This window comes from Globicephala melas, chromosome 11 (genome assembly GCF_963455315.2).
Source record: "Globicephala melas chromosome 11, mGloMel1.2, whole genome shotgun sequence".
Lineage (NCBI taxonomy): Eukaryota > Metazoa > Chordata > Mammalia > Artiodactyla > Delphinidae > Globicephala > Globicephala melas.
Window position 1 is genome coordinate 99,284,174 of NC_083324.2, and position 23,810 is coordinate 99,307,983.

At 48.1% G+C, this 23,810-nt stretch overlaps 1 protein-coding gene across 1 annotated transcript in view; it reads left to right on the forward strand.

Annotated features, from left to right (window-relative positions):
* The window catches only part of LYRM4 (LYR motif containing 4), a 117,360-nt gene extending 94,000 nt beyond the window's left edge, over positions 1–23,360 (forward strand). Inside the window, exon 3 of the mRNA XM_030881504.3 lies at positions 22,924–23,360. Coding sequence (XP_030737364.1) covers positions 22,924–22,992 — 69 coding nt within the window. The 3' untranslated portion in view covers positions 22,993–23,360. The remainder of the gene's footprint in view (positions 1–22,923) is intronic.
* Positions 23,361–23,810: the final 450 nt, after the last annotated feature.

Genomic DNA, 23,810 nt, shown 5'->3' on the forward strand with positions numbered 1-23,810 from the left:
TAACTATTTTTAAGTACACTTGTTAGATTTTTTTTAACAGGCTCTTATTGAGTAAGAACCTAAGAAATGACCAGCAAGGAAATGCCAGGCCTCACATGCTTACAGGTGCAAAGCCAGTTGAAGCACCAGGTGCCATTCCTAAGCCTAAATCCAAGCTGCAGAAAAGGGCGTCAGCCACAAACCCATAAATACCTGTAACAGCCTGGAACACTTCTGCTCTAAGTAAAATGCTTAGTTTGACTAAACCTGCATGTGGGTCTCCTTCAAGGCTAAAGCCCTGTGAGTTTGGATGTACTCATTATGTGCTTATAAATTCCCCTTCTTCCACAAATTTTTAAAATTTTGTCAAACTTGGGCTTCTCTGGTGGCACAGTGGTTGAGAGTCCGCCTGCCGATGCCGGGGACGCAGGTTCGTGCCCCGGCCCGGGAGGATCCACATGCCACGGAGCGGCTGGGCCCGTGAGCCATGGCTGCTGAGCCTGCGCGTCCGGAGCCTGTGCTCCGCAACGGGAGAGGCCACGACAGTGAGAGGCCCGCGTACTGCAAAAAAAAAAAAAAAATTGGTCAAAGTTTAGTTAAACTTTATTTTTTAAAAACATCTTGCATAATATTAGACACAATGACATCAAAAGTGTCAAAAACCAGTAAAGAGGTACTGTTTTATAATAAAACAAAACATTTACTTTTACATAATACTGCTCATCCGCTTAACCCCAGCTGCAGCAAATACAGCGTGGCCTGTGTTGTGAATTGGGCTTGATATTCTCTTGCCTGACTTTGAAGTGTATTGTCGATCAGAGTTGTGATGCGTTAGCCATGTTGATAGAGTCGCGCTGATGAGATGGTGTGAACTTTGACTGTTTCTCCATGGGCCTTGGGCTAGGAGCCTGGACGAGTCACAGCTCTCAACCCACCAGCTCCTGTCATTTAGAATAGGCTGCCTGCCCTCTCCAGACCTCTGTCTTCTCGCCCCTACCACAGAGACTTTAATAGCTGTTTCCTAGGGGTGTTAACAAGGGTGACATTCAGTTCTGTGTATAAAGTGCCCAGCATAAGTGCCTGGAACTTAGTAGGTGTTCGGTGAACATTAATATGACGCTTCTGTGGGGATTAACTTTATCTGCAGCAACCACTTAGAAGTCCTCTGATTTTAAGAAAGACTATTTATTTTTAAGGCTTTAAGTATTAACGTGTTTGTGGAGAGCAAAACTTCTCTGTCTAAAGGATTAAGCTCATTTTTACCTTTTAACTTTTCTTAAAGATCTCTAGCACTTGCTTCTACTTAAAATCCGAAAGAACTTTTCCTTTCTATTAACCCTAACCCTTCAGTTTCTTTTACTTTTTTCTCTTTCTTACCCCCCAGTCTTAAGTCCAAAGTCATTTCTGTCACCAGGTTTGTTTTCTGTTGCATCTTTGTGTTTTCTTGGGTTTTGAGCAGGGGATGTATTAGGGTTCCTTATGTAATGCTCAAAAGTCATAATATGTAAGGTTTTTTGTGACATACTCTGGAAATCACTCATAAGAACACTCATTGTCCTTATTGGCTACTTATTCAAAATTCTTTAACTAAGGGAAACTACTTAGTATCATTTTTCTGTATATAAAACTTTGGCAGACATTTTTTTCTTTTGTCATCATGAAACTTAATTTGATAATAGCCTCTCAGAGCCCCTTCTCTACCATTAGTCTGGAACCCTTTTTCAGCTCCTGGAAGACAGCACAATCGTTTTTGTCTTTGTGAGTTGTAGAGCTCTACAATGCCCAATACATTTTGACCAAGGGCAGAAGTGAGTTTGCAGCACATCAACTATATGTAACACGATTGGGAGAGGTCAGATACTGGACAGAAGGCGTGACTTTTTCTGCAGCTCATGTGAGCTCAGAGCCTCTTTTGCAGGTTGATGCTGGAAGGAGAAGCAGACCAGAAATGGGGATTTGCAGAACTGCAGGAGACGTGCGCCATATCCCCCCTTAAACTATATTCTGATGAGGATAACTTCATTGGTGGTTTCCAGGTAACTTGCAAGGAAGAGCCTATCAACTCTGCCTCTGCTTTGTGACTGGAGCTATCTAGAAAAAAGCAGGAATTCTGTCTTTTTGGAGAGTGGGTCAACAAAATAGTAAGTAGTTTTAATTAGAGTAATAGGACATTAAGTGCGGAATACTAAAATGTCCATCATCCAGGGAAAGTGATTTTAAATACAGGTTGGACATACAGAGAAATATATTCGCCAGCCAGGTAGCAAAGTCAATATTTAAAGGACACTGGAGTTCTTATAAGAAGAGACTCAAAGAAGATGCTCGGTATCAACGCAGTGAGATTACAAACTTCAGCAGCTTTTTAAGGCGCTCTCTGAGTGGAGCCAACCCCAGGAGTTTGGTTTCTGCTGGTCTGGTGCCCTCCTGACAGATTCTGGAAGCAACAGTTCTATACTGGTCCTCAAAAGAAGAAGCTGTACAATCCAAGAATTCCACCCCTAGGTACAGACTCAAGAGAAATGAAGACATATGTCCACGCAAAACAGTGTACAAGAATGTTCGCAGAAGCCCTGTTCACTCTAGCCAAAAAGTGGAAACAACCCAGTGGCCATTAAGTGATGAATGGATAAACCAAACATGGTCCATCCACATGATGGAAGATTATTCAGCCCTAATAAGGAATGAAGTACTGATACCTGCTCCAATGTGGATGACCCTTGAAAACATTATATTAAGGAAAAGAAGCCAGACACAAAAGGATGTATTTTGTATGGTTCCATTTTTATGAAATGACCAGAGTAGGCAAAGCCACAGAGACAGAAAGTAGATGAGAGTTGCCATAGGCTGGGAAGGATGGGCGGCTCGGAGTGGGTAACAGTTCATAGGTACAGAGCTTCCTTTGGGGGTGATGAAAATTGATTGTGATGATGGGCACACAAGTATGAAACCATTGAATTGTACACTTTTTTTTTTTTTTTTTTTTTGCGGTACGCAGTCCTCTCACTGTTGTGGCCTCTCCCGTTGCGGAGCACAGGCTCCGGACGCGCAGGCTCAGTGGCCATGGCTCACGTGGCATGTGGGATCTTCCCGGACTGGGGCACGAACCCGTGTCCCCTGCATTGGCAGGTGGACTCTCAACCACTGCGCCACCAGGGAAGCCCAGTTGTACACTTTAAGTGGATAGGTTTTATAGTACGTAAACTATATCTCCATAAGGCTGTTAAGAAGAAGAGGAGGCACCAGGAAGAGAGCAGAGTTCTTTCTATGCACAGCTCTGCTCAGTAAGAAATGAAGAAAGTCTAACAGTCTTCCCGCGGTGTCAACTCCTAGGGCAGCTCAGCGCGCCATGAGCAGAGGCTGTGATTAGAACCTGTGGGCCTCGCCTTGGTGCAGGTGCCCTTCCCTAGCCACCACCTGGGGCTGTGGAGACGGAAGTGCTCTAGTTAAGAGAAGCCGTTCGTGGAATGCTGTGCGCCAAGCACTGTACTAACACATTATCAACACTGTCTAAGTTATATAAGATTGGCATTCTCCCATGCTATAGGTGAGGAAACAGGATTCAAGTTTAGGTAGTATACCCAAGGTTTCAGAGCTGATGAATGGCAGAGCGAGGTTGTATACCAGGTCTGTCTGAGGACAAAGCCCAGGATCTGAACTGTAGATTATCCTGCCTGCCCACTTTTCCACTCCCAGCCCAGCCCATTCTGAAAAACAGCAGGAAACTGGACAGGTTATTTAGAATATTGACTTGGTTTTAAAAGTATTGAATAGAATTGCTGTATGATCCACTTCTGGGTGTATGCCCAAAAGAATTGAAAGCAGGGACTCAAACAGATATATGTATACAGTGTTCATTGCATTATTCACAATAGCCAAATGGTAGAAGCAACTCAAGTGTCCATTGACAGATGACTGGATAAACAAAATGCAGTATATACGTGCAATGGAATATTATTCGCCCTTGAAAAGGAGGGAAATTCTGATACAGGTCACACCATGGATGACCCTTGAAGGCATTATGCTCAGTAAAGTAAGCCCGTCACAAAGGGGCAAGTACAGTATGACTCCACTTATATGAATAGGTCCCTAGAGTGTCAGATTCATAGAGACAGAAAGTAGAATGGTGGTTACCAGGGACTGGGGGAGGGGGAAGCTAGTGCTAATGGAGACAGTTTCAGTCTGGGAGGATGAGAACGCTAAGGTGGGTGGTGGTGATGGCTACACAGAAATGTGAATGTGCTTAATGCTGCAGAACTGTACGCTTTAAAGTGGCTAAAATGGCAAATCTTACGTTGTGTATATTTTACCACCATAAAAAACCATATTGGGTTTGTTTCAAATTCTAGAGCCGGGAAGACTTGTTGAATGGATTCAGCAGGAAAACTTCAAAGAAAACCCTTGTCTTTGGAGGAGACAAGGCCCTTGGCATCCCTGCCTAGGGAGCTAATTCCATTACCATGAAAGCACATCTGGCGGGAATGTGCACTGTGGTCACAGTCCCAGGGAGGGCAGTTAGCCAGCAGCGGAGGGGAGTGAGCAGAGATGAGGTCACAGTCCCAGGGAGGGCAGTTAGCCAGCAGCGGAGGGGAGTGAGCAGAGATGAGGTCACAGTCCCGGGGAGGGCAGTTAGCCAGCAGCGGAGGGGAGTGAGCAGAGATGAGGTTTCTTAAACAAATAAACATTTGCTTCCGTCTTCCGTCAATGTTAGTTTGCAATGGCTGGACTTCTTGTTTGTTTTTTAACTTTTTTCCCTTCTAGCCTTATTGAGGTATGATTTGCAATAAAAACTGTGTATATTTAAGTGTATGACACATATACACTGTGGAATGATTATCACAGTTGAGCTGATTAAAGCATCTATCCCCTTACGGTCACCTTTTGTATGTGTGGTGGGAATACTTGAGATTTACTTTCTTAGCAAATTTCACGTATACAGTACATGGATATGAACTGTAGTCACCATTAGATGGGGACCCCTGGGTCTCCAGAACTTTCTTATCTGATAAGTCAAAGTTTGTACCCTTTGAGAAATATCCACCTCCCCTCCCCCATCTGGTAAACACCATTCATTCTAGTACTCTTCTTTACTGTGAGTCTGACTTTTTTTCTTTATATTTCTACATACACGTGAGATCATGCAATATTTGTCTTTTGTGTCTGTCTCATTTCACTTATCCCGATGTCCTACAGGTTCATTCATGTTTTCACAATTGGAGGGATTTTCTTCTTTTTATGGGTGAATAATATTCCTGTGTGTGTGTGTCTCTGTTTGCGTGCACATGCATGCATGTATATATACATAACGTTTTCTTTATCCATTCGTCTGTTGACAGACACGTAAGTTGTTTCTGTATCTTGGCTATCAAAAGTAATGCTGCATTGAACATGGGGGTGCAGAGATCTCTTCAAGATACTGGTTTCATTTCCTTTGGGTATATATACCCAGAAATGGGAATGCTAGATCATATGATAGTTCTGTTTTTAATTTCTTCGAACCTCCATACTGATTGTCATGATACCTATACCAATTTATTGCTTAACTTTTTATTATGGAAAAATATGAACAAATAGAAAAGTCGAGAGAACAGTATAATGAGTCTCATCCTTTTGTGATTACATACTCACGGCCAGTGGCATTCTATCTGTATGCCCACCCATGCCCGCCCACATTATCTGAGAAAATTCATATTTTTTTTTCTTTTTTTTTTGGCTGTACGCGGGCCTCTCACTGTTGTGGCCTCCCCCGTTGTGGAGCGCAGGCTCCGGACACGCAGGCTCAGCGGCCATGGCTCACGGGCCAGCTGCTCTGCAGCATGTGGGATCTTCCTGGACCAGGGCACGAACCCGTGTCCCCTGCATCGGCAGGCGGACTCTCAACCACTGCGCCACCAGGGAAGCCCAAAATTTACATTTTTTATGAAACTATTTTAGTACCTATTTGAAAAGATAGATTCTTTTTTTTTTTTTTTTTTCCTGCGGTACGCTGGCCTCTCACTGCTGTGGCCTCTTCCTTTGCGGAGCACAGGCTCTGGACATGCAGGCTCAGCGGCCATGGCTCACGGGCCCAGCCGCTCCGCAGCACGTGGGATCTTCCCAGACCGGGGCATGAACCCGTGTCCCCTGCATCGGCAGGCGGACTCTCAACCGCTGCGCCACCAGGGAAGCCCCGTTCCCTGACTCTTGATAGGCTTACTTAGCTCTGATAAAGTAGCAAAGTGTGGTTATGAATATATATAGACAGAGATGTTTTGAAAAGGTCATAGGTTTTGGAGTCAGAAGACCTGGATTGGATTAATCCAGCTGCATAATTCAGGTACCAGCTGTGAAGATGTAGGCAGGTCACTAAACTTCTCTGATTCTCTTTACTCATCCATAACATGTATGTATCGTGTAGTGTTAGGATATTTGTAAAAATTAAGTGAGAAACTAAGTAATGAAGCCGCTCAGCCTGGTACCTGCCCAGTAAACGTGACTTTCCGAAAGACGCATTGCTCAGCAGGTAGAGCAGGCGATCCTCAACCTTAACCCCAGAGAGGCGGGATGTTGAGGAATGGGATGCAGAAATGCCTTCTCTCCTCACTCTGGGGGGTGTCCCAAAGCCACGAGAGTTGGGTACAGTCATAGAAACTTGCCTGGGGTTAAGCCAGGTCAGAATTTCCGATCTGATGATGAATCTTGATCTGTCAGCTGGGGATCCAGGACTGCATGAAGAAAAAGGTATAAGTTCGGGACAGAGTTATGAAGCCAAGGCATGTGATGATTGCCTCTCGATTATGATTTGCATCCTGCTTTTTCCTTTCCACTCAAATTATATTTGCCAGGTCATTAAATATTCTTCTACAATGTCATTTTTTTTATAACAGTCATTTTTAAAGTGGAAATGTACACGCCAATTAAACCACTTCCGTGGTGTTTAACAGTACCTCTTATCACAATAACACATTTTCAATTTTCTATTTTTAATACTATGGAAAATTTTAAGTTACCCTCAAAAACATCTTAGAACATTACTACAGGGAATGTTTAAGTGGTCTTTTAAGTTTAATACATACCAAAGAAAATAAATAAAACAATTAAAACCTGGAAAACCTGGACTACTAGTTTAGAGTTTAATAAGAATTGGTTATGAGAAGTTGACATTGCAGAATTCTGAAAAAGATATATACTTTTTAAGAGTACAGATACATCTGAGATGTTGTGAACTTATACTGTACAATTAAGGCTTTTTTTTTCATTTATTGATTTTTTATTTTTTTAACAACTTTATTGGAGTATCATTGCTTTACAATGTTGTTAGTTTCTGCTGTATAAGAAAATGAATCAGCTATACGTATACATATATCCCCATATCCCCTCCCTCTTGCCTCTCCCTCCCACCCTCCCTACCCCACCACTCTAGATGGTCACAAAGCATGGAGCTGATCTCCCTGTGCTATGCAGCTGCTTCCCACTAGCTATCTGTTTTCAATTTGGTAGTGTATATATGTCCATGCCACTCTCTCACTTCATCCCAGCTTACCCTTCCCCCTCCCCGTGTCCTCAAGTCCATTCTCTACGTCTGCATCTTTATTCCTATCCTGCCCCTAGGTTCATTAGAACCTTTTTTTTTTTTTTTTTTTAGATTCCATATATATGTGTTAGCATATGGTATTTGTTTTTCTCTTTCTGACTTACTTCACTCTGTATGACAGACTCTAGGTCCATCCACCTCACTACAAATAACGTGATTTCGTTTCTTTTTATGGCTGAGTTCATCTATCGATAAACACTTGGGTTGTTCCATGTCCTGGCTATTGTAAATAGTGCTGCAGTGAACATTGTGGTACATGTTGCTTTTTGAATTATGGTTTTCTCAGGGTATATGCCCAGTAGTGGGATTGCTGTGTCATATGGTAGTTCTATTTTTAGTTTTTTAAGGAACCTCCATACTGCTCTCCATAGTGGCTGTATCAATTTACATTCCCACCAACAGTGCAAGAGGGTTCCCTTTTCTCCACACCCTCTCCAGCATTTATTGTTTGTAGAGTTTTTGATGATGGCCATTCTGACTGGCGTGAGATGATATCTCATTGTAGTTTTGATTTGCATTTCTCTAATGATCAGTGATGTTGAGCATCCTTTCATGTGTTTGTTGGCCATCTGTATATCTTCTTTGGAGAAATGTCTATTTAGGTCTTCTGCCCATTTGTGGATTGGGTTGTTTGTTTTCTTGATATTGAGCTGCATGAGCTTCTTGTATATTTTGGAGATTAATCCTTTGTCAGTTGCTTCATTTGGAAATATTTTCTCCCATTCTGAGGGTTGTCTTTTCGTCTTGTTTATGGTTTCCTTTGCTGTGCAAAAGCTTTTAAGTTTCATTAGGTCCCATTTATTTATTTTTGTTTTTATTTCCCTTTCTCTAGGAGGTGGGTCAAAAAGGATCTTGCTGTGACTTAGGTCATAGAGTGGTCTGCCTATGTTTTCCTCTGAGAGTTTTATAGTGTCTGGTCTTACATTTAGGTCTTTAATCCATTTTGAGTTTATTTTTGTGTATGGTGTTAGGGAGTGTTCTAATTTCATTCTTTTACATGTAGCTGTCCAGTTTTCCCAGCACCACTTATTGAAGAGGCTGTCTTCTCTCCGTTGTATACTCTTGCCTCCCTTATCAAAGATAAGGTGACCATATGTGCGTGGGCTTATCTCTGGGCTTTTCTATCGTGTTCCATTGATCTATATTTCTGTTTTTGTGCCAGTTCCGTACTGTCTTGATTACTGTAGCTTTGTAGTATAGTCTGAAGTCAGGGAGCCTGATTGCTGCAGCTCCTTTTTTCTTTCTCAAGATTGCTTTGGCTGTTCTGGGTCTTTTGTGTTTCCATACAAATTGTGAAATTTTTTGTTCTAGTTCTGTGAAAAATGCCACTGGTAGTTTGATAGGGATTGCACTGCATCTGTAGATTGCTTTGGGTAGTAGAGTCATTTTCACAATGTTGATTCTTCCAATCCAAGAACATGGTATATCTCTCCATCTGTTTGTATCGGCTTTAATTTCTTTCATCAGTGTCTTATAGTTTTCTGCATACAGGTCTTTTGTGTCCTTAGGTAGGTTTTTTTAATATACATATAAATTTATTTTTTTTATTTATTTATTTCTGGTTGCGTTGGTTCTTCGTCGCTGCACGCGGGCTTTCTCTAGTTGCGGTGAGTAGGGGCTACTCTTCGTTGCAGTATGCGGGCTTCTCATTGCAGTGGTGTCTCTTGTTGCCGAGCATGGGCTCTAGGTTTGCAGGCTTCAGTAGTTGTGGCATGTAGGCTCTAGAGCACAGGCTCAGTAGTTGTGGCACATGGGCTTAGTTGCTCCGCGGCATGTGGGATCTTCCCAGACCAGGGCTCGAACCCGTGTACCCTGCATTGGCAGGTGGATTCTTAAGCACTGTGCCACCAGGGAAGCCCCTTGGGTAGGTTTATTCCTAGGTATTTTATTCTTTTTGTTGCAGTGGTAAATGGGAGTGTTTCCTTAATTTCTCTTTCAGGTTTTTCATCAGTAGTGTATAGGAATGCAAGAAATTTCTGTGCATTAATTTTGTATCCTGCTACTTTACCAGATTCATTGATTAGCTCTAGTACCTTTCTGGTAGCATCTTTAGGATTCTCTATGTATGGTATCATGTCATCTGCAAACAGTGACAGTTTTACTTCTTTTCTGATTTGGATTCCTTTTATTTCGTTTTCTTCTCTGATTGCTATGGCTAAAAATTCCAAAACTATGTTGAATAATAGTGGTGATAATGGGCAACCTTGTGTTTTTTTCCTTCAATTTGTTAATATGGTGTATCACGTTGATTGATTTGCATATACTGGAGAATTCTTGCATTCCTGGGATAAACCCCACTTGATCGTGCTGTATGATCCTTTTAATGTGCTGTTGGATTCTGTTTGCTAGTATTTTGTTGAGGATTTTTGCATCTATGTTCATCAGTGATATTGGCCTGTAGTTTTCTTTCTTTGTGACATCCTTGTCTGGTTTTGGTATCAGGGTGATGGTGGCCTTGTAGAATGAGTTCGGGAGCGTTCCTCCCTCTGCTATATTTTGGAAGAGTTTGAGAAGGATAGGTGTTAGCTCTTCTCTAAATGTTTGATAGAATTCACCTGTGAAGCCATCTGGTCCGGGGCTTTTGTTTGTTGGAAGATTTTTAATCACACTTTCAATTTCAGTGCTTGTGATTGGTGTGTTTATGATTTCTATTTCTTCCTGGTTCAGTCTCGGAAGGTTGTGCTTTTCTAAGAATTTATCCATTTCTTCCAGGTTGTCCATTCTATTGGCATATAGTTGCTTGTAGTAGTCTCTCATGATCGTTTGTATTTCTGCAGTGTCATTTGTTCTCCTTTTTCATTTCTAATTCTGTTGATTTGAGTCTTTTCCCTTTTTTTCTTGATGAGTCTGGCTAATAGTTTATCAATTTTGTTTATCTTCTCAAAGTACAATATCATTTTTAATGACTACATATTAAGGATATGCTTTAAGAGAAAGTTATGGGCACCTCTCTGGCAGCTAAATCAAAAATCGAATAAAAAGTAAATTAACCTGAGAAATGAAAACTCTTTTAAGATTTTCTTTGGCCAAGTGCTTGAATGTACTGGCTTTGCTCTGTTTTGGAGGGAGAATATCAGAGTTGCCCCCTAGAATCTTATTTTTATGCATCTCTCCTTTCATTTCTAATGGTTTCGGCTTCGTACGCTCAGCTGCTGTCTATTTAGAGCATATACAAGTTTACATCTTGTAAACTGCTGCTGCATCTTTCTTGTAAATGTTGCTCATTATTCAATTTAGTGCTTTTTAGACTCATCTCTACCTTGTCTACTGTTAATATAAACTGGTAGTTTTTTCCCCCAGAATATGCCTAGTGTATCTTTATTCATCCCTCGATTTTCAGTCTTTATTGCTTGTGTTTTAGGAGTTTTGTCTTGTTTTGTTGCCAATCCCAGCTAGTCCTTTCACATTTCGTGTAACAGCTGATGGAGTTGACTTTGTTCCTTTCATCTCGTTCTGTTATTTATCATGACTGGTTTTCTCTTCTCCGCTTCTTTATTTGTGTTGGTTTTATCAGGTAGCGACTCATGCCGTTTTCCCCTCTTTTACTAGTTTGGGAATTCTGTCCTACTTTTGCATGTCGTTAATGATTGTCTTCTGTAGCCTGATGCTGAGAATTAGAAGCATACGTTTTTTACTGTTATTTGAAAAAGGATACCTGGTTTTTCCATCAAGACATCCTGTCTCCCTACCTGTGTAAATTTCACAAGCAAGTCCATTCTTCCCAGTTGTTTCTTCCTGAGTCCAAGTGCGCGAACTGTGCACTGCTGGTCCTCCGCCTCTCCCAGCAGCTTTATGTTATAGGCGGCCATTTGGGTCAGGTTTCGTCCGTCTGGCTCCTAGATTCCCTTAGGTGTTCTGTTATTTTCCTTTGTCATCTCACTGGGCTTCAGTTCTGGTCGTTAGCCTACGCTGCATGGCTGCAGTTCCATACGTGACAAAAGGGAAGTGTTCCCCCCTCCCAGGGACTGGTGCCGTAGTGGTGGCCGCAGCTGCCTGTCTTCACGTCCCAGGTCCCCTAGTGCAATCCCAACTCGCGAGCAGAGAGCGTCAGCCTCATTCTCCAGCCCCTCCTTGACTGACAGAGCTCACTGACAAGAGGCCAGTGTCAGCCAGGTGGACCTCGTCTGGCCACACCCCTACCAGAGTCCCCAGGGCTGGCCTCCAGGCCCTGCATGGTCCCCTGCAGGTCCTTTTCCGGGGGAGGTTCTCACAAGCTCATCCTGCCACAGCCCAGCTGCCCCACTTGCCTCCAAGACTCATGACTGTCTCGGGCGGGAAGGCGAAGCCGGGAGGGGAGGGGAGCGTGGCGTACCCGGGTCCCCAGGTGCCCCGAGCCCCTCCCTCCGTGCTCTCAGTAGAGAGAATGCAGACTCAGCTGGTTTTGTGGTGGGAGCCGGGAACCTAGCTAGTCAGCACCACCTCCAAGAGTGCTGGCCTCCCACTTCCCTTCAGCAGGGCCCGCGCCTTGGGCAGGCACCTCCTTCTCTTGGCATCATTCGTTGTTCAGCAGGGATTGACTGAGGCACGCTCCTAGGCACGAGGCGGGGGTGAGGATTCAGTGTGAGCGAGCAGAAAAACCACATGTGACCAGAGAGGGATGATTCTAGCTGCTGAGCGGGGGTGGGCTGGGCGGGGCAAGGCCCTGTCTCCTCCTCGCAGCGGGCTGCGTCAGTGGGGTCGCAAAAGGTATCCCCCGGGCCGCGTTATGAGGACCAGCCTCCAGCCTCTCACTGGAGGGTGGTAAGGAAGCTGACTCCACACTGCTAGGTGCTAGGTGCCAGGGGCACGAAGAGGACACAGCCCCTGCTTTCCAGGAGCTCTCCGCCTCCTGTCGAGACAGACGCGTAAACCCATCCGGAATAAAGGCAGCGCGGTGTGGGTGTGGCTGGGACCAGGGCTGGGACCTGCAGAAGGCCACGCCCACCGCAGGGTTTTCCAGAGCCCTCAGGCCGCATCCCAGGTCTGCTCCTTTGTGCCTGTGGGAGAGCCCCACGGGGACCTCGCTGGGCTTGAGCAATGCCTACAGAGCCTACTGGCAGAGCCGGGCTGGGACGTGGGGCAGGGGGCGCTTCCTAGGCAGGGACGCTGATCTCAGGACAAAGTCCGCCAGCTGCTCTTTTCTGCAGTCGTGCTGGTTACGCAGTGGGGTCGTTATCTCAGCCCATCTGTGAGAGAGGGACATTTCTGAGGTCATACTTTTAGTCCAATTGGATGCATAAGTAAAGGGGGGGAGGAACAAGTGGAAAAGAGAAAAAAGGCAAAAAACACGTGAACTTATTAAAGTAATATATCTTCCAGGAAAAACACTTTTCTCCAAAATCTTGAAAAGGGGTGGGCGGGTAGACGAACCCTACCCTGGAATTGATCGTGTTTTCAGCTGAGCTACTGGAAATGAGACCGAACCTAGAGCTATGGAAACACGCTGTTGGCCGTTTACAGTTGTGCAGGCTGCGTGGACACATGGGGACACGTGTGTGGTATGAGGGTTCTAGGTTAGGAACACAGACTGTACGTGTACGTGATCATTTGTGAACAGTGTCTTCCAGCTTTTCAAATGTAAACGTGACGAAATTGGTACTTAGAAATAAAAATAAAGTTGATTTGGGGTGGTGGGATTACGGTTGATTTTTTTTTTTATTTCTTTTCATGCTGGGTTTATAAACCACCATGTATTCATAGAATTAACTGAGACTGAAAGGATTAGAATTTAGAGATTTGCTTCAAGTCAGAGTACTACATATGAACCCTGTGATGTTGGGTAAAGTAACTTTACCTCTTAGACCCTCATCTCTTTAACTAAAAGAGACATGAGGACGACACCCACCTGCTCTACGCACCTTGTAAGAATCAGGTGAGCCGATAGAGTGCATACAACCATGTAAACCATCAAGTGCTAGAGAGAGTTTAGCTATTACTGTGTCACACACAGAAGTATGAAGCTGTCCTATTCCTAGTAAAATGACTAGTCCAAGTTCTCCAAAGCAGTGGCAGTGAAGAAGGCCTGTCTGCTGGATTGCAGGTGCCTTAACAGAACAGAACGGTCCCAGGCTCTTTTTAAAATCAGCCGTGGCAAAAAGTTGGGGCAGGAAGATTCATTTCCGCGCACTTTCCCCTTCGCAGTTCAAGGTGAGCACGTTTAAGAGACAGTCTGTGTGCTTCAGAGAAAAGCCGTGTGCACCGAGGCCATCTCCCCGAGGTGGGGGGAGGAGGCTGCCGCAGTGGCGAGAAGCTCCTCTGGGCTTCCTTCTCCCCGGGGAGCCAGGGGGGCACGGAAGGAGGTAGGTGGAGGTGGCCTTGTGCAGGCTCGCCCGGGCAATCTGGCCTGTGCACCGTGTCGCCCGCTGCTGCAGCCTGTCCTGCTCTGGGGCAAGTGAAAGCCGGCCCAGGGGAGGAGAGCCGCATGGCCTGGCCACTGCTGAGTGCTGGCCGGGCGTCTGAGCTTGTGGTTCAGAGGCCTGGTTCTTTCCCCTGTTGTGGGGTCAGCCTGGCAGTTGGCCTCTTGATGCCGCTGCCCACGGCAGGTTATTCGGGGGCCAGTTAGTTCATCCACCGGGACAGCATCCACCTCGCAGTAGGTCTCCAAGGTCTGTACTGTCGGTTACGCAGAGGAGACCAGTAGTGGGCACAGCAGCCCACGGCCCTGACGTTGAAGTTGATGCTTCCGTTTGGGCATCAGTAGGGTCCCTCTGGTATCAATTCTTTGCTTCCTGGGTGTCTAATTGGAGAGTGTGTTCAGTAGCCGGGCTCCAGGGACAGAGCTAAGGCTGTGTACGGTGAGTCCTCATGTCCTACAAGGGCCTGGGAGGTGAGATTGTTAAGAGAAAGCCCCCCGCCCTCTCCTTGACCCTGTGAGCACTGAGGATACCCAGGGGCCGCCGCCCTGGGCTGGCACTGAAAGGGAAGGCCCATCTTACTGTCCCGTCAGACCCGTGGCATCATTTCAGGCTCTGGCTCTGGCCTTCCCTTTCTCTCTCATCCAGAATTACTTCCTGATGGCCTGAAATCTGGCCGTTCTGTCCAGCTGTCTTCACGTCCCCTCTGCGGAATACTGGGAGGAAAGCAGACGTGGGCCTCACGGTCAGTAGCCTGTCGCTGAAAACTCTGCATCCCTTTTCAGTAACAGCCCAAACCTATACCCCAGAGTCCCGGCCCCAGAGCTGATGGTCAGATGTTTACCCACCAGGGCAGCACAGGCATTGGCCCATCAGAATGAAAGCTGGCCAAGCTGGATCTGGAAAGTAGTCCACCAGGCCAGACGGGGACCCCAGCGCGAGGCCCAGGCCTCCTGGAAGGGGGAGACCGGGTGGCAGAGGGGGGGTCGGAGCAGCAGTCAGGTGCCGGGTGTGGAAGTAGTTCAGCGTTTTCACAAGTGTGGCCCTTACCAGCTGAAAGTCAGCCTTGCCCTGTCTCCCGGCCAGCAGGGACCCTGTGCTTCGAGGGGTCTCCTTCCTCCAGACATCCCTGAGAATCCCCAAGTGTCCTTTCACATACGCTGAAGTGTCTCCTAGACCCTGCCAAGTTGGGGCCTGTGGAAGACGGCGGCTCTCTGGGTCTGAGTCACGTCGAGCAGGGGCACAACTTCACTGCCCGGCACTGTTGGCGGCCCTTGTCCCAACTCCCTCCCACCGTCCAGGACCAGCTCCTCAGGGGCTTCCAGGAGCTCGTGGGCTTCTCAGGGCTGGGGATGGATGGGGGCGTGTGTGCTAGGTTGGGGCCCGGTCTGGCATCGCTTCTTAGCATCTGGGCCCACTGCTCCCTCTGTGAGTCTGCCGGGCACTTTGGTTCGTGATGGTGTTTGTCTCTCGGTGTCCACTGGGCTGCTCTTTCAACCTAACTTCGGAGTGAGGAAGACAGAAGGGAGCCCAGTTAATCAGATGTGCTGGGGTATGTCGGCCCCAGTGTTGTTTAAGGAAGCTCCCAAGCCCTGGGAAAGTGAGGGCGTTGCTCACCGTCTGTTCCAGTGTCCCTGCATATTACCCAGCAGGTCCCAGCGGGGCTGGGAGCAAAGGAAGACAAGGCAGCTGTTCGAAAGAAAGAAGGAGGTCTGTGCGTCCGGACACGGAAGGATGCTGAGCTTGAAAAGTAGGTTGCGGGAGAACGCACGGACTGTGATTCCTCATTTGTTTGTTTCTGTTGTTTGCTTCCCACTTCGCGCGTGAGGGTCCTGGCCTGGCCGCTGGCTGTGGTGGCCTGAGGCCCGCGTGCAGGGCTGAGGGGCACCGAGCCAGGCAGCAGCGCGACCTCTGACGGACTTGTCTCTGGCAGCTTGCTGGGGCTCTCGTTGTCGCCGTCCCGGGGAAGTGCCGCTTTCACTCTGACGTGACGCTCGGGCCCTGGGCTCTGCCCGCTTCCAAGAAGGGCTTGGTGACCGAGTTGCTGGTGCTGACCTGCCGCTGGGTGGCTTTCGCCTGCAGAGCTTCCCCACCCACGCCGGGGGACTGCAGGCCACTGGCCAGCAGAGTGTCTCTGGTGTCCCCTCGTGGCCAGCGAGTGTGAGTGTGGAGGGGGACGGCCAGCACCCGTCTCCTGCTTCACCCCGAGCAGTGCCCGGCAGCTGCAGAGAGCAGGTGCGGAGGGGGACGGAGGACACAGCCCCGGCCCTCGCTGACAGTGTGGCGTTTAGAGCGACACTGTGGGCTGCGGGGACGCTTCCTCCCCCACCTGGTCTCACAGCCTCTGCTCCACCTTCTGGAAGGGCTGGGCCCAAAGTGCACCTGGCGGGGAAGTATCAACCCTGGGTTTTGTTTGGTTTTGGGGGTCGTATTCACTCACTGGGGGAAAAAATCTGACCGTAATTTTAGAATAATAATGATGAAGCCCTTAGATCAGCAGTCCTGCTCGCTCAGGGGAGCGAGTCAGTAGCAAGAGAGAGGTGACTGCACCGTCACCCTGTGTCCCTCCTGAGAAACTCAACAGTGGCCCAGGCCGCTTGTGTCCTGGAAAGCTGGCCCTGCGATTCGGGGCCTCGTCCTCGTTGGGACCCGCTGCCTCACGTGCGTGTCTGTTCCTGCAGAGGGGACCCCTGCCGGCTGCCCTGCCTTCAGGCTCCTTTGTGGCCACAGTCCTCTGAGACCCGTTAAAATGGTCTGATTGCCTTTACTCTCGTGGCCTGGAAAACGAAAGAAGCCATCACATTATAGCCTGCTTTTTTCTTCTAACTGAACATCAGCCGTGCAGAAAAGCAACAGAATGGCCCAGAAATCTGACAACAGTTGATAAGAGGGCAACCATGTAATTCATCATCCAGACTGGGCCCCTTGAGGCGAAAGAGACCCCGTTAGCAATCAGGCTGGGATCCTCTGTGTGAACCGGACGTGTGGCCACGCCAGTGAGAGTGCACACACCTGCACCTGTGTTCTCTCTTGTCCCAACAAGCAACGACGAAACACAGTAGCTATTAAACGGAACATGGGATTTAGGGAAGAGATATGAATTTGTTCATCACTCTGCCAGGAGCATCACAGAGGAAATAAGAGTTCAGCTGCTCACCACCGCCCTCTACAATAGGCATAGCCAGTATCTGAACTTCAAGGCCCACAGAGCAGAGTGGAAGGGGGTTGGGGGGAGCACAGAGACCCTTCCCTGGGTTCTTTGAACGGACCTCCTTTCTAGTTGTCGGCTGAATTTTCACACATCTAGTTTGAGTGCTTCACGTGTTCTCCCATTGCACAAGACCATCCAAAATTACAAGTAGCAAAGTTATGTTACTATATGTGAGCATTTTTAGAGGAAGACCATGCAACCTATATTCTTAAGTTTTGGTTTCATAATATCTCTTGTTGCTAAACAGAAAAGACTGGGAAAAATTATATATAAGGTTCAGGAATCTCTTTCATTTTGCTCTTTAAAAATTATTAGGAAGCACGAAGTATGATAAAAATGGGTTATTTGAAAAATGTTTGTTAGGGCACGTGACTTGACTAAGGCTGTGACAGTGACTCTCTGCACTGGGATCTCACTGGAGAGAATTACTGTGTGAATTGCAGGCAGCGTGGAAAGCTGTCTGACGTTGTTATGAAACAGAGGGGGCTATAGGGGCCACAGACGGACGACCTGCTCACCTTCACGGCACGGGCAGGCAGACGGCAGAACCTGCAGGCTGACAAAGATTCATTATCTTGGTGGCTTAAAGGTTGCGGGGGAGGCTTCCAGAGCCCCGATCAAGTGTAGCTACCCTAGGAAGGTGTAATATCATTAAAACACGCCTCACAGTCTGGGTGTGTCAGGAGGCACTCAAAGGCACAGGACAGATACAGTGCATCTTTGTGAAGAGCCTGAGCTGCTGGACAACGTGGGAAACATATTAAAATGAGCATAAACACAGCGTAGAGCAGAATACACCAGTTCCGTGAAAGTCACCAGGAGACTTTCCAAGGACTGCTCCAGTTGCTGCAGCCGCTTCAGTAAGCCCCAGACCCCCATGAGTACGATTTTGTGAACAAAATGCTACTTCTGGACGACAGGGTCTGTTTTCTAACTCTCCTGTTCTGTTCATTTCTCTCTTTTAACTGAATCCCCAAAATGCTTTAATGTCTTCCTTTTCAAAATGTTCTTTTTTATTCTTGACTTCATATTCAGTCAAATAAACATTTCATTTTCTCAAGTAATTCAAAAAAAATCCTGTTGGGATTTTTATTATCATTGTGTTAAATATAATTTGGCAAAAGGTTGACATTTTTGTATGACTCAGTCTCTCCGTGAACATGGTGTGTCATTTTATTCAAACTTATTTTGTATTTCTAAGGTGTGCAGTGTTCTCTCTAAGAACCACACACATTTCTTACTAAGGTTGTATCCAGGCGTGTTGGGTTTCTTGTGTGATGGTTGCTGCTGCCTTTTCTCATTATATTTTCAGTGTGATCCACTGCAAAATGGAAGGGCATGTCCATTTGAGCAATTACAGGCCTTCCAAGTACAGAAATTAAACACCAAGGGTGGAGTTTGCCTATAAAAGCCTTTAAATCGATGGTGATAGTGTTATATTGTCCTCGTAAGTTTGTCCTGAGAGCAAAAGAATCAAATACTTTTTTTTTTTTTTTGGCTGTATCGGGTCTTCATTGCTGCACGTGGGCTTTCTCTAGTTGCGGCGAGCGGGGGCTACTCTTCCTTGCGGTGCGCGGGCTTCTCACTGCGGTGGCTTCTCTTGTTGCGGAGCACAGGCTCCAGGCGCGCGGGCTTCAGTAGTTGTGGCACACAGGCTCAGTAGTTGTGGCTCGCGGGCCCTAGAGCGCAGGCTCAGTAATCATGGCTTAGTTGCTCCGTGGCATGTGGGATCTTCCCGGACCAGGGCTCGAACCCGTGTCCTCTGCATTGGCAGGCGGACTCTTAACCACTGGACCACCAGGGAAGCCCCCCACATGCTGTTCTTATTTAATCCTCCCAACAGCATGAAGGCATCTGATAGATTTGGGCCTAGCAAGTGTCTGGGGCCGTCGATACCTCTTCTTCAAGTCCAGTCGTGTGATTCTCACAACAGCCCCGTGACATAGGCAGTGAGCATCAGACGCCCACACTGAGCCCCGCCACTCCGAGTCTAAGCCAGGTTGAGATGTGCTGCACGGGAGACGCTCCTGGCTTCAGAGGAGAAAGCAGGGAGGACCTGAGAGCCTGGACTACGTTTCGTTCCCTGGATCGTGCTCCTCCCTCCCCAGCAGGTTATTGGTCTGATGAGTCCCAGAGCTCATACGTGTTTCAGGGCCATCCAGTCATCCCATCTACTTGCGGTTGAGTCATCTGTCTGTTTCTCTAATGGAGTCTAATGCCATCTCCCAGAGTTCATAGAGCAAACGTGTGATTGGCTCTAATGGCCCATTTGTGCGTGGTGATAGTCTGGCGTGGGGTGGAGTCAGCTCGGTCCTGGAGGGGCCGTAGACTGCAGCTGTGATCGCACTTGCTCGCCTCCTGGCCACTTCCCCTCACCCGCTGCTGGAGCGACTTGCTCCGTCATTAGCACTGCAGGCTGCCCGCCCCCGGTGTGGGCTGACACAGCCCGAACAAGTGTGACAGAACTGTTACACCCACGTTTATTGCCTCATCTCGACAGCCCTTGTGGAGATGACTTTAATGATTACTCCCTGTGTGAACTGAGTCTTTCCCTTACCCCTCCTGTTACTGCTCTGGATTAATCCCCGTAGCCCTGGATTACAGCTTTAAACCCCTGCTGAGCCACGTTTAAATCGTGTGGTTTTGTTAATGGTGAGTGAGCATTCTCGTTACAGTAAACGGCCCGTCGCTATTTTTATTGACGTGCCTTTTATCAATTCTGTATTTCCACTAGTAGCTCTTCCACCAAAGCATGTCACAATCACTTACTGACCAGATTTTAGAGCGAGTGGACACGTAGAGCCTTATAACCAGGGGTACCAGACCCCGGTGTTGTTAGTTACCACGTCCCTACTGAGCAGGCTGGCGGGCCTGGCGCTGCCCTGGACTCTGCTGGGAAGGCAGCCGAGCCAAGCGGAGCGCGAGCCCCTGTTTCCTCCCACTCCGCCAGTCTCCATGCCGAGGAGCTGACACAGGCACACAAGTCGTGATGGGACAAGGCCGCGTGAGTGCCCCCCGGGTGGCGCAGACATTGCAATAAGTGTTCCCAGGAGAGAGAGAGAGCCCCTTCTGCAGAGGGGACCCAGGGGAGCTTCAGCGGCCGACTCAAAGGGTGGGTGGGCTTCTGCGCGGTGGGCGTGGGTCCACATGAGCCTGAGGGACAGACAGATGGGACCAAGGTCTCCTGGCGCCAGTGAGAAGCTCATGATCACGAGAGGGTGCCGGCCATGCGAGGAGTGTGCATAGCAGACCGGGGGCCTGCACAGATAGAAACATGTTCATCTTCGTGCTCTCTTAAAACCATTAAGATCTGTTTTCATTCAGTTTTTTCCCCCAAAGGCCATAGAAGTGTTGTTTCTGAGTGGAATTTTTAAAATCTTATTCATACTTTGGTCAAAGTGGACTCTACATTTGAAGGTTTGTTTTGACCTAAAAGTTTCCTAAAACTTGAGCTCTTTGGATCGCCCCAGTGCAGCTTTCGTGGAGCTGACTGGGACCAGGTCACCTCATACAGCTGTGTTTCTTGCGAGTGCACCTGCCCGCCAGAGGTTCCACCCTTTAGATGGCCGACCATGAGAAACACATGCTGCGTTGACTGCTGGTGGGGCCTCTGTTAGGGGGGCCGCACAGGAGAGCCATCGAGACGGCGGCCGTGGGCGCTCGTGGTGTCCACAGTGAGTTGGGTGGGAAGACACGTGTTTGTTCTGGGACGCGATCAACACGCTGCCGAACCTTCAAACAGTCCACCAAAGGGAGTGTCAGTTGTCGAGCAGATGCACACTTTTGGGAAGTTGTTTTGCTAGATCCATCAAGATCCATAAAAGTAATCGTACCTGTTTACCCACTAATTCCACTTCCAGAAACCTTTTATAAGAAAAGAAAATCGGAGATGCTGTGCAAGGTTTATACATGAGAATGGTAATCCCAGGACTAAGCAGAAACTCTGCAAGTGCTCATCACATGAGAATGATCACATAAATTACCGTGCATCTCTACAATGCACTTTATCAGTTTCTAAAGATACCCTTTCAAAGACTATTTAATGACATAAGGATATAAAGTTTTGAAAAGCGAGTTATGATTACAAATTTAAATATTCTGTTTATATATACACACACATACAGTTTAAATGTATAAGTGAATTAAAAGACCAGACAGAAAAAATGCTAAAATATTAATAGCCACATACTCTAAAGCAAATATTGCGGGACAAAAGAAGACCTTTATAAGTCCCAGTGTGGTTTTCTTTAAACTTTAGAAATTCACAGACTGTCTGTTAATGGTGCCTTCCCAGGTGACAGGGACATTGTTTCCACTTATCCTAGGGCACAGCACACCTTCTTGTCTGCAGTGACCTTTTTATCAATAGTCACATAGTCTACACTTAAAATTCACAATATACATTCACATCAGTTACGGTTTGGTTTAGTTGTATATAACAAGAAACCCAAATAACAGTAGCTTTAAAAATATGGCAGTTTATTTTACTCTCGTGTAAAAGAAAAGTTGGCATTAAGCCAGTAAGTTGGCTGGTGTGATGGCTCCATGGCCATCAAGAACCCAGGCACCTCCCTCCTGCCTCTCATCTTCCGCGTGTGGCCCCATATCCCACTTGCCTCATAGTGCTAGACGGCTGCTGATGTTCCAGCCATCAGGTTACAGTTGTCTCCCTCCTTGTCTGTCTCCCTCCTGGACTCTGAGCTTCCTGAGGGCAGGGATGGGTCTCCAGCCTCACCCAAGCACAGTCCCAGTACGGGAAGTGCCTGCCATTCATCTGTGGCCCAGCCGGGGCTGGGCTGCCCTTCACACCTCCTCCAGGGCTTGCCGGGGCTTTCATTCAACAAATGCCTGTACATCGTCTCTGCTGCAGAGCCCTCTGCTCTCCACTTCCTTTTCTCATTCCTTTGTCAGTGGTCGCAGGACTGCAGGACCCAGGGCCACAGCATGCCTGGGTCACCTGCCCTACCTTTGAGGGGCTCCCAGGCAGACCTGAAGGAGCACATGACCTCACACAGGCCCTGGGCACAGACCACCCAGGTGGTCCAGGCAGGCTGCAAGGTGGGGACAGCGGGCTTCACAGCCTCCCTCATGGCTGCTGCCGGCTGTAAGACACGTAGGAGTCAGAGAGCCGGCCCCTCAGGAGGTGACAGGAAGCCCTTTACACCTTCCACCGCTGCAGCACAGGCATCCTCGCCTCTGTGTCCACAGTGACGTCCCCTGGCAGGTTCCCCAGCTGCCTCCAGGGCTCTTGTACCACGTAGGTGCCAACTGTGTTGAGGGTCCAAAGGCTGTTGGAGCAGCAAAGGACGTGAAGATCAGCTGGGAGCAGCCCTGTAGCCCTCATCCCACAGGTGAGGATGCTGAGACCAGAGGGAGGAGGTGGACAGCGTGACAGGTGAGTGGCAGAGCAGGGGTACAGCTGTGCTTCCTCTGCCCCAGCGTGGACAGAGCTCACTAGTGCCTTACGGTGAAAGTCCATCCTTGCGGAAGAAACAGTCCTAAAGGCCAGAAATCCTGTTGGGTGAGGAGCTGCTGTGCACAGGTCTGGCTGGGTCTCACCTGGCTCAGGACAGCCCGCGGTCGGGACCATCCCATGGGCGAGCAGGAACAAGTGGGAATCTCCCACTGTTCCCACAGTGCGGGAAGTGGGGTGGGACAGTGCCGGGAATTAGCAGAAGCGAAGCTGGTGACTGCACTCCGCCCCACAGTGCCGTTTCCAGAACGACGTCCTGTGACGGTGCACATCTGCACCTAAATGTAGAAACGCACGTCTGAGTTTCACGGCTAACGGAGCCCGTGGTTCTTGATCTGTGTCTTCTCTTTGCCTCCAGGTACACATTGGCCAAATGTATTCGACTGACAAGCTCATCATTGAGAATCAAGAGAAGCCCAGGACCTAGGGAGCCGGGACCAGCCACCAGCAGCAGCCGTGGACCACTTTCAGCATCCATCCTGCTTGGCAAGGGCACTCCCAGCAGACCACAAGTGGCCTCCCACATCAGCTTTAAACAGCTTCTCACTCTGCCTGATGAACTGAGCAAGGTTCCCGTTCTCCTGCAGTCTTAGCGACAAGGGGCGGCCGTCTCTCCTCGGTTCAAGTGTTAGAGTGAAGAGCTGGAGCTCCTCAGGAGAATGCCGTGTATTACTGCGTCTCCTCCAGCCCAGCCCTCCTGGTAGCTCCTCAGCACTTGTATACAGCATTCCCAGAGTTTGTTTCTTGGTCCTTGACAATAAAAAGAAGGTCCCTAGGCCTCTGTACCGGACGCGCCCATGACGGTTAATGCCCTTCTGTTTCCTGCTGGGTGGCCGGTCAGTGGGGAGACCAACAGGGAGGGTCCAGCCTGAGCTGAGTCCCCCCTTTGCAAAGGCAAGTCCAAGCACAAGTAGAGATTTGGGGGCAGCGTGGAGTAGGGCAGAGCTGAAACGGTAAAGGGTGCGCCCTGCAATTCAGACCTGGGCCCAGTGCAACAGCAGAGGTGGTCTGTGTGTGGATGCACACCTGGGGACAGGTATGTACAACCTGCTGTCAGACTGTGGTCTCGGGATTGGCGACGTCAGCCCCACCGGGGAGCTTGCTGGAAGCGCAGAATCTCAAGCCCCACCCCCAAACCTTTTGAATCAGAATCTTCAGTCTGACACACCCTAGGAGACTCCAGTATACACCGAGGTTTGAGACATGCATCCCAAAGCTCACTTACTGAGTCAGAATCACCTGGAG